We start from the raw sequence: 16,651 nt of genomic DNA, 5'->3' as shown, positions 1-16,651 counted from the left end.
TCTCGGGACTCTAAGTTCCATGCAAGCTTTCGGGAGAGGTTAATTACAGGTTCTCACCTCCTTCTTCCTCTCAGACTCTAAGTAATTTATTCATACTAGTTCACAGTTAGACTAAGGGAGAAAGACTATGGTTTCTGTCCTTGCCTCTCTGCCTTGCCCTGCCTGTTGGCTCTTAGTGATAGGCACAGGGTTACTAGGCAGTTTCCTGGGCTTAGGAATAGGGACAGCCCTTTCCAAGGCAGGGTTTAAAACCGGGTTTAAACTGCTGACAGGCACTTCCCTTTCACAATATGTATTGGATCAGGTTTGGTTTTTGCAGTGGGTGTCCTAGAGCTGATTCTGTGGCAGTCTTTGTCCTTTGTTGTAGTGACAAGCAGGCTGACTAGTTTTCAGCACTGTTTGTAGGCCGGCTGAGAACTTTTCAGCAGCTTGTTTGATACATAGACAAATTGTCTGAAATAAGTTTTTAAGAATGATAAAAGAATATTGGAAATGTTATAAAATGTTAATGTATATTCAGTGGACAAAACGAATATGGTTTCTAAAACTTTTAAACGTAGAAGAGCTCCCTGTAAGTAGGTTTCAGGTTTGTTTGGGGAACTTACCGAAACAAAATGAAAAAGGGTAGAAATACCTTTGTGTAATTATTAAAACAGACAGTCAGAAAGGCATATATTTAAAAACAAAGCAAAACAAATTATAATGAAAAAGAAAGAGAGAAGGATGAAAACAAAAGGGAGGAAACAAAAAATAAATAATCTAGCACTTTGTAGAAAAGATTAAAATGAATAAGAAAAGCAAGGAGCAAAGTCCCATTACAGTCCTTAAAAGGACTATTATACTCCAAATGCGTCTTTAAAAAGAAAGGCCTTCAAGCTAGTTTTGAATTTATCAAGTGATGAACTTTATTAGTATGCACGGTGCCAAGGTGTCTTAAAGAGGGAATGGATAACAGGTTTTGATAAGAAGAATGTAATGTGCGATGCAGGTTGTGGGAGATTAATAACCTGTTGATGAAATCAGGTAGACCGGAAGCTATGGTTTTATGTATCAGTAACATTATTTTATAAGTAAATCAATGATCTATGGGAAGCCAATGGGAGTTAATCAAAAGTAGTGTGACATGATCAAATTTTTGAGCTTTTAAGGTAAAATGATTTTAATGGCAGTATTTTGAATAATTTGGAGGCAATTGTCTTAAAGAGGGTCAGGATAAATTAACTTTAATTAATACAGGGGCCAGAATTAGTTTTACAGATAGAGCAAGAAAGATATGGAAATTTGTGAGATTCAAGTTTCAAGTTTATTTTTAACTTATTGAATAGCTTAATTTAATTTGCTAAGCGATTTACAAATCAAGTTTCAGGTTTATTATTTTTCTTGATTAATCGCTTAATCAAATTCTATAGTCAAATAAGGACAATACAATACAAAAACAAACTTTAAATAATAACATTGGGTAAAATAAATTTTCCTAAATCCTGCTCATTCCGCAGATAAATGGGAAGATCGTTCCAAGTTTGAGGAGCAGTTACAGAAAAAAAATAAATTGACGTCTAGTGTTAATAATTTTAAGTGATAGAATGGTTAATAAGTTTTGCTCATTAGACCTCAGGGTTCTGTTTGAATGATAAGGAATTAAATGTTTAAATATGAATGCTGGGGTCTTATGAAGAAGAGATTTAAAAAACAAGCAGACAGAGTTTGTACGTTATCCGAAATTAACTGGAAGCCAATGTGCGTCTATCAAAAGGGGTGTAACATGGTCATATTTTCTAGACTTAGTGATGAGTTTAATGGATATGTTCTGACATAGGAATTTTGCAATAGATCGTATCCTACGTAATCTGTAAAATGTAGATTTAATTATAGTGCTAATATGATCATAAAAAACAAAAGGTGTACACATATGCTTATTTATAGTAAATTACATGAGCCTGACATATTGACATACAAACTAACAGATGCATAAGGAAGAAAGGGCAGAACTACAATTGTATTAATAGAACACAAGGGAAGACGTGAATGGTGAGGGCAATAGGAATAGGGAATAAATAAATTAAAGGCGTCTTTAAAAAGGAAGCTCTTCAGATTGCTTTTAAAATGGTTTAGGTCATTTTCTTCTCTTACATGCTGAGGTAAGGTGTTCCATGGACCTTAAAGAAAGTGATATACTATGGGGAGTAAATAGTTATTAATGAATTGGGGTTCGTTCAAAGACAGTGTTTTAAAAACTAAAAGTAGGATTTTAAAGGTAATGCGATGAGTAACAGGAATCCAATGTGATTCGATCAGGATTGCAGACAGAGCTTGATAGGTGTGGAAGAGGCTTAATGAGTCTTAGTGCCCATGCAAATATGGATTCCCTACTTATTCAGACTTTCCTTTCTAACCTCCGTTCTCCTTTGCAGATTCTGGTCAAACAAATGATTTCAGAATGGCCCACTAGTTCTCGTGCATAATTTCAGATTGAAAAAAGGAGCAGTGCGGGGTTTGAACCCCCAAGCCTCAGGTTCCTTAGGCTGTAGCGCTAACCACTACGCAACACTCTCCTACACTTTGAGATCTCTAAGCCTCGGGAAATCCTGCATTATTAGGGCCAGCTACCTACCTGGGGACCGCACCTGTCCGCTCCTCGCGGAAGAGGGGGTCACGGGTTTCGTAGCGGGCGAGCCCCTGTCTCCGATTGAGATGGTAATAATCCATCCAGAAGTACTGGATGTTTTAATTGCGGAGACCCTGGTCACTGGCTTAATCAATGCCCATCTGGCCGGTGTCCAAAGCCGCCCTTCGGACGGACTTTGGTGCAAAGAGGGGAAACCCTGTATACCAGCTGCCCTTGTTATTGTTGACATGTTCTCCCGATAACCTGAAGTTTTTTCCCACTACAAATGAAACTGCTCAGACTATGGTGAACATTTTACTTCGCGAAATCATCCCTAGGTGGGGATGTCCCACACACATCAACTCAGATAATGGTCCTGCTTTCACTGCCAGAGTATGCAAAGATTTAGCTATCGCACTCCGCATTGAGTGGAAATTTCATCTCCCATATCACCCACAGAGTTTCGGTATTGTCGAACGCATGAACAGGACTATTAAAGATAAAATCTGGAAAGCCACAGCTGGCACATTTGTGAATGGAAAAAATTCCTTCCTATTGTTTTAGCTGAAATTAGGATGTTGCAAAATTAAAATGTGTTTTTCTTTTCTTAGCAGCGGTTCGGATGTATGCATGCCCATCCCAGTTTTGGCACTAGAATATTTCTGGTGTTTTCCAGGGATCCTCTTTGTCACTGCAGAGATAAAGACGATCCAAAGAGACATTAGCTTTTCTAAATATGAGATGGTTATGCTATGCGTTATTTGTCCATACACTTTAGTCATGTGTTCATCTCTGTTTTGTTTTTCTATAACAATGTGTTTATTTCCAGAGATAAGTTCAGCCCTGAACACTTGACAGATGGAAGAAAAATTAGTGTTTTGTGTTTTGTCTATGCCATGTGGTCTGTGTTTTGTCTACTTGTTTTGGTTTGAGGGGTACCCCAGGATACATAATATTGGCCATTTCTAGAGCAAGCTCTTTTCCCACTTTTTACTAGCCCAAATGCGCAATGTTCCTTTTTTTCCCTATAACTTGCATATACTAGTTAGGGGTTATATTTTAAGAAAAGGTTTTATTCTATATCTATATTCTATGGTGCTCACTTGATATGAACCATTCAGTACACATTTCTGACATAATTTTTTAAATACATTCAGTACAGAGTTATGGTCTCTCTGAATTGCCATAATGGTTATATGCAGCACACAAAAACATATCTTTTTGAAATGTCTGATTAAGAACCTTAAGTACCTGATTATTGTCTGTCTTTTGCCATAACTATAAATGCATTAATATTGTTACATGTTGCCACATTCAGTACAGGCAACTAGTCTCTCTCTCTCTCTCTATGCATTCAGTACAGGCAACCTGGTTTCTCTCTCTCTACATTCAGTACAGGCAACATGTTTTCTCTTCCATTTTCTATCTCTTATTTGGATCACACTGGAGTACAGCTGCTGAATGATGCACAAACATCATTCCATCTCAAGGGTGAACACCACCAGTTTCCAGTGACTTGAAAGATCCTGTGCAAACATCAGATCCTGTGCAAACATCATTTCATCCCAAGTGTGCATCTCACCCATTTAAAGAGACTGCCGGTTCCTGCTAGATTGTAATTCATCTTCCTGCACCCTGACTGCAAAGACTTTTCCACACATGCTGTACACAATGTTTCCTGTTCATCGGAGATAGCCACCTTCCTAAGAACGCTTTGCTGTACAATTCCTCCTATTTAACCTATTCTATGGACATTTCAGACTTTATTTCATATGCTGTACATCCACTACCTCTTGGAATGGGGAATGAGACATTCCAAAAGCTGCTGAACTTTACTGAACTCCATACTTACATTGAACAACTTAAGAAAACCTCCAAAGAAGTGAATCATACTATCACTTTTGAAAATGGACAGATTGCACAAAATTTGCTCCGAGATGCTCATGTCTCAAGTTTGGGAACTTTTCTTTGAGTATTCGCCCACTGCAAACCATGTATTTAATGTTTTAATTCATCCTATCTTAACTATTCTACAAATTTTGCTATGTATTGTTATGATTCTCCTTTGCTGTAGAGTGAAACACGTGTACATTTCTTTTCTCACAAAGTTCCTTCTAGCTTTTAAGGCAGTTATACATGAATTTCCAGTATCTTCTCTGACAACTTGCTAATTTGGTTCTAATTTGGTTTTAATTCGGCATGGCCTATTGCATTACCATTACCAGGGTCAGAGATAATATTATCCCATACTTACATACTCTCTTATGACATCTTTGTATCTTTTTGCCTGGGCCTCCTGAGAAAGTTTCCTACAACCCTTATGCACGTTCACTCGCTCAACGACGGGTAAGATATGGGCATACTGGGATCCCCGCCCAGATTATGGCCTATACGACCTAAGACAGAGGTTTGAACTCATAATGGGAACTGTTCATCTTCATAGCTTGGAGGACAGCTATGATATACTGTTAGAGATTGGCAAGGCATAAGCGAGGCAAGCTGGCTAAGGGTACCACAAGTTTGCTTTCATTTCAAAGAATATGGAAGATGTCAGCATAGCCGTTGCAGGCGTTCAGCATTTTCGGTTGGCATAGCTGGTGTCACCAAAAGCCTATGGGAAATTGTATCAATCTGACTCTGGCATGGGGATGCAGATAGACCCTGAGGGCAGGAAGACGGTTTCAAGTAGTCCTGATTAAATCATGATTAGCTAAAATGTGTTAATGTATTAATCAGAAACTATTGTCCGAGGCATACTGGAAATTTAACTACAGCCTAGTATTCTTTTTTGGAAATTATAGGTATGCTTCACTGTTGCAGCATTAGATTTTTCTTTAGGTGATATTTACTGGCTCTGTGGAGACCTCCGGCTCCGTGTTAAACTACTCAGCCAGTAGATAGGCCAGTGCACTTTAGCTATACATAGATGAGATAGGGGTCCCAGATGAATTCAAGGCCCGAGACCAGGTTAAGGCTAGGTTTGAGTCCCTTATTACTATCAATAAGAATGTTGAACTTAAACGTAATTCTGGTTTATCTAATCCTTGGGATCTGTATTTTAGTTGGATGCAGGGGTGGGTAAAAGAGACTGTTCCTGTGCTGTTTGACTCATTGCAGCCCCTAAAACCCCTCCTCAAGAGACATATCTAGAATATCTCTCCCTCCACGTTCATGCTGTGCATTTATGACGTCATTTTCATGACGTAAGAGGGGATTGTAATGAAAGGATAGATTTTCTGTCTCTGTCTATGAAAGGACACATTTGAAAAGGACACACATATTTATGTCTTTTGTTCCTGCCTGGGCTGGAAGTAATCAAATATAGAATGTTGGGTGTTTACTTTCTTAATGGTTTGGGAAGAGGTCATTTAATTTATGTTAACTAGGTTAGTTGTCTGAGACAGGAAGGCTCAACCCCCCACAGCTCTTAACACCTTTAAGATTTAAACAATGAAGTACATATCCTGCTCACACACCCTCTCCCCTCCCTTGTCCATCCCCCTTTTCTTGTGATGGTTACCACTGATATGTAACAGATATATAAATGTTTTGCAGACTCATAATAAATCAGGCAAAAATCTCTTTAGAATACTGGCTATCTATCTTTCTTTCTAAGGGGAATTGCCTCCAGATGACAGAATGTTATTTCGGGACCTAGAAACGAATCTTGTCCGTTTCAACATTGACAAAATTAGCACCATAAACTTTATAACACTACTTAGTAACATAGTAGATGACGGCAGATAAAGACCCGAATAGTCCATCCAGTCTGCCAAACCTTTCAATTTTTTAATTTTTTTCTCCTTTGCTATTTCTGGGCAAGAATCCAAAGCTCTACCCGGTACTGTGCTTGGGTTCCTACTGCCAAAATCTCCGTTAAAACCTACTCCAGCACATCTACACCCTTCCAGCCATTGAAGCCCTCCCCAGCCCATCCTCCACCAAATGACCATATACAGACAAAGACCGTGCAAGTCTGCCCAGGGCCAGTACTGGCCTTAGTTCAATTTTTAATATTATTTTCTGATTCTAGATCCTCTGTGTTCATCCCACGCTTTTTTGAACTCAGTCACCATTTTCCTCTCCACCACCTCTCTCGGGAGCGCATTCCAGGCATCCACCACCCTCTCCGTAAGGTAGAATTTCCTAACATTGCCTTTGAATCTACCACCCCTCAACCTCAAATTATGTCCTCTGGTTTTACCATTTTCCTTTCTCTGGAAAAGATTATATTCTACGTTAATACCCTTCAAGTATTTGAACGTCTGAATCGTATCTCCCTTGCCTCTCCTTTCCTCTAGGGTATACATATTCAGGGCTTCCAATCTCTCCTCATACGTCATTTTCGTCGCCCTCCTCTGGACCGCTTCAAGTCTTCTTACGTCCTTCGCTAGATACGGTCTCCAAAACTGAACACAATACTCCAAGTGGGGCCTTACCAATGACCTGGACAGGGGCATCAACACCTTCTTCCTACTACTGGCTACGCCTCTCTTTATGCAGCCCAGCATCCTACTGGCAGCAGCCACCGCCTTGTCACACTGTTTTTTCGCCTTTAGATCTTCGGACACTATCACCCCAAGGTCCCTCTTCCCGTCCGTGCTTATCAGCTTCTCTCCTCCCAGCATATACGGTTCCTTCCGATTATTAATCCCCAAATGCATTACTCTGCATTTCTTTGCATTGAATTTTAGAAATGCAGAGTATTGCATTTGGGGATTAATAATTGGAAAGAACCGTATATGCTGGGAGGAGAGAAGCTGATAATTATAATAATAATTTTATTATTATTATTTATCACCATAAACTTTATAACACTACTTAGTTCTCAGAGAACCGTTTGTTGCTTACGAGACCGATGGGTAAGCGTAATTTAGCCCACTACTGACATGGCTCAAATTCTCAATCATTGCACTACAGTTTGTATAATAAACCTTTTAATAAATTTCAAACTTTAAATCACTTAGTTTGAATAACTTTGAATCTTCAACTAGTTAAGTAAACAGACTTAGCTTTTAAGTGAAGGGGTTCAACGGGTTCTCAGCTGCCAGCAGCTGAGTTAGTACAGACATGGTGGGGGCAGAGATGTGCCTGTGTTGATGCGGGTTCTCTGAGGCAGCATGGCGAAACGCGTCAGAACCCGTTGAACCCCTTCACTTAAAAGCTGTTTACTTAACTAGTTGAAGATTCAAAGTTATTCAAACTAAGTGATTTAAAGTTTAAAATTTATTAAAAGGTTTAATATACAAACTGAACTGCAATGATTGAGAATTTGAGCTGTGTCAGTAGTGGGCTAAATTATGCTTACCCATCGGTCTCGTAAGCAACAAACGGTTCTCTGAACACTAAGTAGTGTTATAAAGTTTATGGTGCTAATTATATCAGTGTGTGCATATTCACTTATCTGTTTCTAGTTTAATGCACCTAGGGCAATTAATTATTTATTCCCGAATATATTTGGGTTGATATGATCTGCCAGACTCGATCAAGGAATGAAACTGGAGACAGGCTTTGTGGCAGGATGTTCACTGTCGGGGAGAGCTATTTTAGGGGCACTGGTTGGAGCAGGAAGCCTCATGGCTGATCAGCTCTTGTGGAAGAAAAAAAATATGGGTTGCTCATGATTACTAGTAAATATGGATCTCATATGCAGCATTCCCTTCAAGGCAGTTCTGATACTTCCAAATGCTTTCTGGTGGTCCTGTTTGTGTGACTGAAGTTGCTGACCTGGATAAATAAGACACAGAAACCTGTACACCTACCAGAAATTTTTGGTTTTAAGCTAAATAAGAACATAAGAATAGCCTTACTGGGTCAGTCCAATGGTCCATCTAGCCCAGTATCCCGTCTTCATGGAGGCCACAATCCAAGTCACAAGTACCTAGCAAAAACCCAAATAGCAGCTGCATTCCATGCCACCGATCCAGGGCAAGAGAAGTTACTTACCTGTAATAGGCATTCTCTGCAGGTTATCAGGATACATCTTGATAGACAAACAAATGACTTCATTCACAGGTGCAGAGTTGTAGACATATGAGGTAGCTCTCAGAACTCAGCATTCGCTTGGGAAGTTTCTGTTCCAGTGAGGCTGTGTCCATGCTTTGCCATCCCCATGCTAGCACCTCAGTTCACATGTAGGATCTTGAGACAGACATTGGGGAAACCACTGCTTTCTTGTTTTTCTCTTATATATTGTGACTGGTGATTCACTTTGCCTTAAAGAGTTGCTTATCTTTAGTAGGTGTTCTCCTCAGGCTTTACCGGTGAAATCCACCTTCTCTCTTTTCTCTTCCTTGCATTGAGCTTTTGTTGCTTTAGAATTGAACTAAGGTATAGCACAGGGATGCAAAAACATAGGAGCTGCCATGTGTGCATAAAATTATTTTTGTCAGAAAGCTTTTTTAGAAAGTGTTTGTAATCTTCAGATCAAGCAGCGATGATGTGACTGGTAGTTCCTCCATATTCAAAGATTCAGTTTTTACAAGTAAGCAACTTGTATTCTCTCTCTCATTTTTGTCTGTAGGATGCAGAGATCATACGAAGTCGGGACCCCAAGCTGTTAGCAGAGTGTGATGTAGTGGTGGATGTAGGGGGCGAGTATGAGCCACACAAACACAGATATGATCATCATCAGAGGTAAGCCAGTATGGAGGACAGCAACACTGGTAGTGTTGTGTAGATACAAAGAACAGAATATCAAGCATGGGGAACTGGGTATTAACTGGTAATAGAATGTATATTCTTTAGCACTCTCCAGACCAGTAGAGGTTAACTTTACGAATGGGTATATATCTAATCATGACCAGCAGGTGGAGACTGAAAACAAAACTTTGGGACAGTATATACTATCCTCCCTTCTCTATTTCCCTCAGTCTTCTTTCAGTCTCCAGCAGGTGTTGAGTGATCTGTACCCATCTCTCTTGGTAGGGCTGTTGGAATTTGTTTAGGGGTTTATTGTCCCTGTTTTTGGCCGGACGGAGCTTGGTCGGGCCCTGTTTGGGGGTCCGTCCGACCTCGGGGGTGTCAAACCCGGCGGGTCACGAGCGGGGTCCCTCCCCCCACTTCCTCCACCTCCCCACATTTTTTTAGAGGAGCCTCAGCAGTAAGCCTTGCCCCCTAAGTCAAGCAAGGCATATTGCTTCGAGAGCCTGTGGAGTCTGTTCTGTAAAAAAAAAAAAAAAAAAAATCCTGAGGTAGTGCTGGTCTGAAGGGTTATTTCCCTTTAAGAAAACTGTATTTTACTGTATTTTTTCATGTAACCAGCACTTTTTTTTCTAGCTAGGTCGCGTATGGAGCAATTGTGCCCTTCTCCGGGGGAGTAGGACACAAATTTAGTCCAGCCGCGAGGCACTCGCGGCCGGCCTGAACTCGGCGGTTTGGGTCGGTGAGGTGGTGGAGCTCCGTCGGCAGCGGCTGCAGGCGCCCAGAGCTCCCCGCCGATGGTGCCTCGCGAGTCGGCTTGGAGCAGTGGGGAAGCCCGGTCTTCCACAACCGCCCACGGAGGGATTCCCCGAAGGATTCCCTCTCAGCTGATTTTTTGACAGCTGATGCCGACTTGCCTGTCTTAGCGGCTGAGACTGTTCAGTCTTCTCAGCCGCTACAGGCCATGGAGGGAGCATTTTTGGCGGGAACTTCGCCATTTTCTTTGTCTGGCCCCTCCATTTTGTCTGCAACCTCAGGTGACCTTCCCCCTGTATGGCGAACACAGGGGCAGGTTTCAGCATGGACCCCTGCTGGGGCAGGGAGTCCCTGGGGACCCCCAGGGGTTTTTTGCCCCCAATTTATTTTCTTTCTTTGTGCGGACTTTTGGGGGTCCCACGTGCGCCTGGGGGGTTTCGGGGGGGGTTTCCCTCCGCGCCCCCTATGGCTTTGCCTCCCTCTTTTCGTTTGGCGTCCCCTCTTCCTCCTCCCTCATCCAAGCGCCCGCGGGGGGGCTTGGATTGCGAATTGGTGGGCGGAGGAGCGTGTTGGCCTGGTTGAGGACCTGGCTGCTTTGGCGGGCTTCCAGGATCCTCTAGAGGGGACGCCTGTTGGCAGCGGGGCGGCGGGTTTCCCGTCTTCCAGAGCAGATGCGTCCGTGGTGCGCTTTTTTATTCAGAGGGATGAGCTTTTAGACCTGTGTAGCAGGTCTCCTTGGTGCTGCATTTTTGCAGTGGCGCCGCCGGAGACCCCGCGTATGGGGGCCCCTCTGCTTCAGGGGGTCTGTCCTGTTTCCCGCTCTTTTCCTGTGCGTCAGGATTTGCGGGATTTTGTGTTGGCGCAGTGGCCTATGGGCGCAGTTTCATTTGGTGTGCGCCTTGGCTCTTGGGTATCCCGTCCCGGAGGGAGGTAGGGCTACCTTAATTTCGCCAATGGGGAACGCGGTGGTCTCGGCACTTCCTAAGCGGCATACCGTGCCTGTTATGGACGGTTCTGCTCTTAGGGTCTCGGAGGCGCGTGCGTTAGAGACACTTCTTAAGTATGATTTTGATGTCTCTGCCTTTGGGGTCCAGGCGGCTGTTTGTGGGGAGCTAGTCGCTCGCGCCGTGTTTCGGTGGGCTGAGCGTGTCCTGGATCGGGAGTCTGATGACTGGTCTCTAGTGGATCAGGAGGTAGCGAAGATTGCGATGGCTGCCTCGTTCCTCTCAGATGCTCTTTATGTCTTGGTGCGGATTTCGGCTAAGTCTATGGCATGGCCGCGCGGCGTATTTTGTGGCTGCGCGCTTGGGCGGCGGATTCTGCGTCCAAAGCTAAGTTTACTAAAGTTCCCTTTAGGGGGTCTTTTTGTTTGGAGAGGAATTAGATGAGTTGATTCAGACTCTGACGGACTCGAAGGTGCCCCGTCTGCCTGAGGACCGTGCCCGCCCTGCGTCTAGGTGTGGGGCTGCCCGGGGGCGTTTGCGGGAATTTCGCAAGTATCGCCCGGGGCGTGGGGCTGCTTCTTTCCCGGCTCAGGGTTTTTCCCGGGGTCGGTTCTTCCAGCGCATGCAGCCCTTTCGGGGGGCCCATCGGGGGGCAGGGAATCCCTCCGCCGGTTCCCCCGCTTCCCGTCCTGCGCAATGACTCCTTGCCGGCGCCCCCTTTGGTTCCGGTGGGGGCCCGGCTGCGCAAATTTTTCCCCAAATGGGCCGAGATCGCGTCCGATCAGTGGGTCCTTGAGGTGGTGCGGGACGGTTACGCTCTGGAGTTTACCCGCTCTCTGCCGGACCTTTTCCTCGCTTCTCCATGTCAGACTCCATGGAAGACGCAGGCTTTTCGTCAGACCCTTCAGCGTTTGCTAGATCTCGAGGCAGTGGTGCCGGTGTCCCCTACGGAGTGGGGCACTGGCAGGTACTCCATTTACTTTGTGGTGGCCATAAAGGAGGGGACCTTTCGGCCCATCCTGGATTTGAAAGGGGTCAACAGAGCTCTCAAGATTCCGTCTTTCCGCATGGAAACGCTGCGGTCGGTCATTCTGGCGGTTCAGCCGGGGGAGTTTCTTACGTCTCTCGATCTGACGGAGGCCTACTTGCAGGTTCCAATTCGGGCCTCTCATCAGCGCTTCCTTCGCTTTGCGATCTTGGGGCGGCACTTTCAGTTCTGTGCGCTTCCCTTTGGTCTGGCCACGGCTCCTCGGACGTTCACCACGGTAATGGTGGTCGTCGCGGCAGCCTTGCGGTCGGTGGGCATCCTGGTTCACCCCTACCTGGACGACTGGTTGATTCGGGCAAAGTCGTTGCAGGAGAGCTCCCGGGTTACGGCTCGGGTGGTGGAGTTTCTCCGGTCGCTGGGCTGGGTGGTCAACCTTTCCAAGAGTCGGTTGGTCCCGGCTCAGCGTCTGGAGTGCCTTGGGGTTATGTTCGACACCTCCTTGGGGAAGGTCTTCCTTCCAGAGGCCCGGGTGAGCAAATTGCAATCTCAGATTCGCCTGTTTTTGGCGTCCCGGGGTCCTCGGGCGCGAGATTTCCTCCAAGTCCTGGGGTCAATGGCGGCGTCCCTGGACGTGGTGAGGTGGGCGCGGGCCCACATGCGTCCTCTTCAGTATGCTCTGCTCCGGAGGTGGTCTCCCCGGAGGCAAGATTTGGATGTTCCGGTTCCCCTGCGAGGCTTGGCGCGCTGCAGTCTGCGCTGGTGGCTCCGGACCCCTCACCTGGTTCAGGGGGTGGGTCTGGATCTCCCGCAGTGGACGGTGCTCCTTACGGATGCGAGTCTCCTCGGTTGGGGGGCTCAGTTTATGGGCCACTCAGCTCGGGGCACCTGGTCCGCGGAGGAGGCCTCCTGGTCGATCAACGTGTTGGAGACCAGAGCGGTCAGGCTGGCGCTGTTAGCTTTCCACTCCCTTTTGCTGGGCAAGTCGGTCAGAGTCCTGTCGGACAATGCCACGGCGGTGGCTTATGTCAATCGTCAGGGGGGCACCAAGAGCACTCCTGTGGCGCAGGAGGCGGCTCGGCTCATGGTTTGGGCGGAGTCCCACCTCTCGGCTTCTCATATAGCCGGGGTAGAAAATGTTCAGGCAGACTTCCTCAGTCGTCACTTCCTGGATCCAGGAGAGTGGTTTCTCGGCGCCGGAGCGTTTCGGTTGATAGTGCAAGATTGGGGGCAGCCCCTGATGGACCTGATGGCCACGAGTGGCAACGCCAAAGTGCCCCGCTTCTTCAGTCGTCGCAGGGAAGGGCTGGCCGAGGGTCTGGATGCTCTGGTCCAGCCGTGGCCAACGGAGGGGCTGTTGTATGTGTTCCCTCCTTGGCCGCTGGTGGGCAGAGTGCTTCTTCGCATTGTTCACCATCCGGGTTTGGTGGTGCTGGTGGCTCCGGATTGGCCTCGACGTCCGTGGTATGCGGATCTGGTGAGGCACCTAGTGGCGGTTCCTCTTCCTCTGCCTCTCTCGGACGACCTTCTGATGCAGGGTCCCATTCCCATGTTCGACCCGTCTCCCTTCTGTCTTACGGCGTGGCTCTTGAAAGGGGTCGCCTTAGCAAGAAGGGATATTCAGACAAGGTGATCTCTACACTGTTGGGGTCCCGGAGGCTTATGTGCGGGTTTGGCATCTCTTTGAGGAATGGTGTCGGGCGCGGGGAGTGACCTCTTTTCGCGCTTCTCTGCCTAACATTCTAGAGTTCTTGCAGGATGGCCTGGATAGAGGCCTGGCTTGGTCTTCTCTCCGGGTTCATCTTGCGGCCCTGTCGGCCTTTCGAGGGTTGGTGTCAGGTCAGCGTTTATCAGCTCTTCCTGATGTGATTCGGTTTCTGCGGGCGGCCAAGTTGCTTAGGCCTCCCCTACGGCCCTCGGTTCCCTCTTGGGATCTTAATCTGGTTCTCTCTGTTTTGGTGCGCCCGCCTTTCGAGCCCTTGGACGACTGTTCTTTGAAGGACCTTACTTTGAAGGCGGTCTTTTTGGTGGCCATTACTTCTGCTAGGCGTGTTTCTGAGCTGCAGGCTTTCTCTTGTAGGGCTCCCTTCTTGGAGTTTTCTAGGGAGCGGGTCGTCTTGCGGCCTGTTCCTTCCTTTCTGCCGAAGGTTGTTTCTCCTTTTCATGTCAATCAATCGGTGGTTCTCCCGGTCTTGGGTGGTCGGGAGGGCTCTTCTGAGCAACGGCAGCTGCGCAAGTTGGATGTCGGTCGGGTCCTTCGCTCTTATGTGCAGCGGACCCAGGAATTCCGGAAGTCCGATCATCTCTTTGTCCTCCTGGCTGGTCCTCGTCGGGGAGCTGGCGCTTCTAAGGCTACTATTGCGCGCTGGATCAAGGAGACGATTGCTTCCGCTTATCTTCTGAAACAGCAGTCTGTTCCGGAGTTTCTCAAGGCTCTTTCCACTCGGGGTCAGGCGGCTTCTTGGGCTGAGTCGTCGCTCGTGCCTCCGGTGGATATTTGTAAGGCTGCGGTTTGGTCCTCCTTGCATTCATTTGTTAGACATTATCGGGTAGATGTTCAGGCGCGTCGGGACGCGGTGTTCGGTGAGCGTGTTCTGGTATCGGCCCTTCGGGGGTCCCGCCCGTGAGAGGGACTGCTTTGGTACGTCCCATTCGTAAAGTTAACCTCTACTGGTCTGGAGAGTGCTAAAGAAGGAGAAATTAGGTTCTTACCTGCTAATTTACTTTCTTTTAGCTTCTCCAGACCAGTAGAGGTCCCCACCCTGTCTGTTGTTGTTGTTGGGGCTGTTTTCGCGGGCAGTTTTTGTTTTTTGCTGCGGGTTCTAGTATTTTTCTAGGGCCGGGGAGAATTAAAGAACAGCGGCTGTGGCTCGGCTGGCTTAGCTGGCGAGCTGTGGGGACATTTTCCTTCGGGTATTTCTCCTCTGCATTTTCCAACAGCATTTGGGTATGTTATTTGTTACTCCTGTTCGGAGTATTGTTTTCTTCCTGTTTTCCAGTTCTTGGTTCTGCTTGGCTATTCGGCAGACTGAGGGAAATAGAGAAGGGAGGATAGTATATACTGTCCCAAAGTTTTGTTTTCAGTCTCCACCTGCTGGTCATGATTAGATATATACCCATTCGTAAAGTTAACCTCTACTGGTCTGGAGAAGCTAAAAGAAAGTAAATTAGCAGGTAAGAACCTAATTTCTCCTTACTTGGTCTGTCTAACATTCAAGAAAACCTCCAGTAATTAATATGATGGATAACTTGCCAAGACTTCACCTTAAATAACACAAAAGGTAGACATTAGATAAGGGAAATGGCCTCAGTAGCCACAAGGTGCTAGTGCTACACCAGGGCTAAGGAGCATTCATGTCCTGTGTGCTTTGGGGCATATGATGGGGGGGGGGCAGGAGCCATGGGCTTAGCCCCTTTTGGTCTCTACATGGGTCAGGAGGGGCAGAAAGCTCAAGATCCAGGTCATAAAGCCCTGTTAGAGCTTCTAAACCATGACTTGGCATCACTAGCGAGACGCTTTTGCGCAGATGCCCCATATCCCCAAAAGGAGATGTGATAGACCAACAGAGGTCCCCGGAGGTTCCAGTCAGGTCTTTGAAACAGATTTTGTGACTCTGATGTGTGCAGCTTACTAGATGCATAATGGGTTGTCAGCTCTGTTTATGATCCAGTCTGGCCGTGCTCAGAGGAGTTTACCTCCACAGAATAAGGTCTTGTGGCAGCCGTTAGAGCTGCAGGAGCCAGAGGTTCAGCCATTTTAGATAACAGTTCTGCATGGGGCAGGAGCATAGGAAGATTGTTCCTGCCCCGATTCACCACTAAAGCTTTCAGGGTAGGCCTTCTAGAGGTCTAAGAGGTGGGAGGAAGGTAGGATGTTTCAGAGTTGGCCAGGACAGGAGGCAGGAGGGATCCCTCCTGTCCCAGCTCACTGCTGGACCGCCAGGGCTTATGGCAGACCAGGGGGAAGCGAACAACCGGTCCAGGATAGGGGCAGGTGGGCACGGACTCATATAAACCGAGAACCCAATTTTTGGAACCAAAAATCTCTGTTTATATTCATGTATATACGGTAAATCTGTGCTTAACTGTGGTAATTTTAGCAGAATTAGTGCAGATGTGAAAAAAATTCTGCATGACAATGGTAAAATGTGTTTTTCCCACAGTAAATTTAAAAGTCTCAGGACTCTGCTATAGAAATGCATGTTCCTCTCCTAACTGGGCCTATCTGTGTCTCCCTCTGTGCATGTGCAAAGATTTCTGTCTGAGACAGCCCAGACCCCTCCCCCACCCCACCAGCACAAACAGATGCCACTGCCACTGGGACTTAAGAATAGCCTACAGCCTCTACAAAGTCACAGGTCCCTGACACTCCTGTAGTGCTCCTTCCATGAGCACTTCCAGGTTTGCTGCAGAACCTATGGCTCTGGCCATAAACAGCTGCCCTTCCCCAACACTACTCGCAGAGCTGCAGCCTACACTTCAGGAGCAGCTGATGGACCCTGGAGCAGCCTAGAAGTCACCCCTTGAAATAATAAAAACATACTGAACAATATATATTCACTTTTTTTATTTATATAGTACTCCCCCGATATTCGCGGGAACTCTGTTCCAGGAACCCCCGCAAATGTCGGAAAACCGCGAATATGGTTGTTAGGCAGGGGAGATAGGAGAGGGCAGCCGGAGTGCCAGCGAGTGAAGGAAATCACTTGCTGTATGCTC

The 16,651-nt window shown here is 46.4% G+C and overlaps 1 protein-coding gene across 2 annotated transcripts in view; it reads left to right on the top strand.

Annotated features, from left to right (window-relative positions):
* The window catches only part of MYG1 (MYG1 exonuclease), a 42,588-nt gene that overhangs the window by 4,854 nt on the left and 21,083 nt on the right, over nucleotides 1–16,651 (top strand). For both annotated transcript variants that reach the window (XM_033938439.1, XM_033938440.1), the window contains exon 2: nucleotides 9,129–9,241. In XM_033938439.1, coding sequence (XP_033794330.1) covers nucleotides 9,129–9,241 — 113 coding nt within the window. The remainder of the gene's footprint in view (nucleotides 1–9,128; nucleotides 9,242–16,651) is intronic.

The sequence above is a fragment of the Geotrypetes seraphini genome, chromosome 3, assembly GCF_902459505.1.
Source record: "Geotrypetes seraphini chromosome 3, aGeoSer1.1, whole genome shotgun sequence".
NCBI lineage: Eukaryota > Metazoa > Chordata > Amphibia > Gymnophiona > Dermophiidae > Geotrypetes > Geotrypetes seraphini.
Note: the sequence above shows the minus strand (reverse complement) of the source record. Positions and strands in the feature narration are given on the sequence as shown.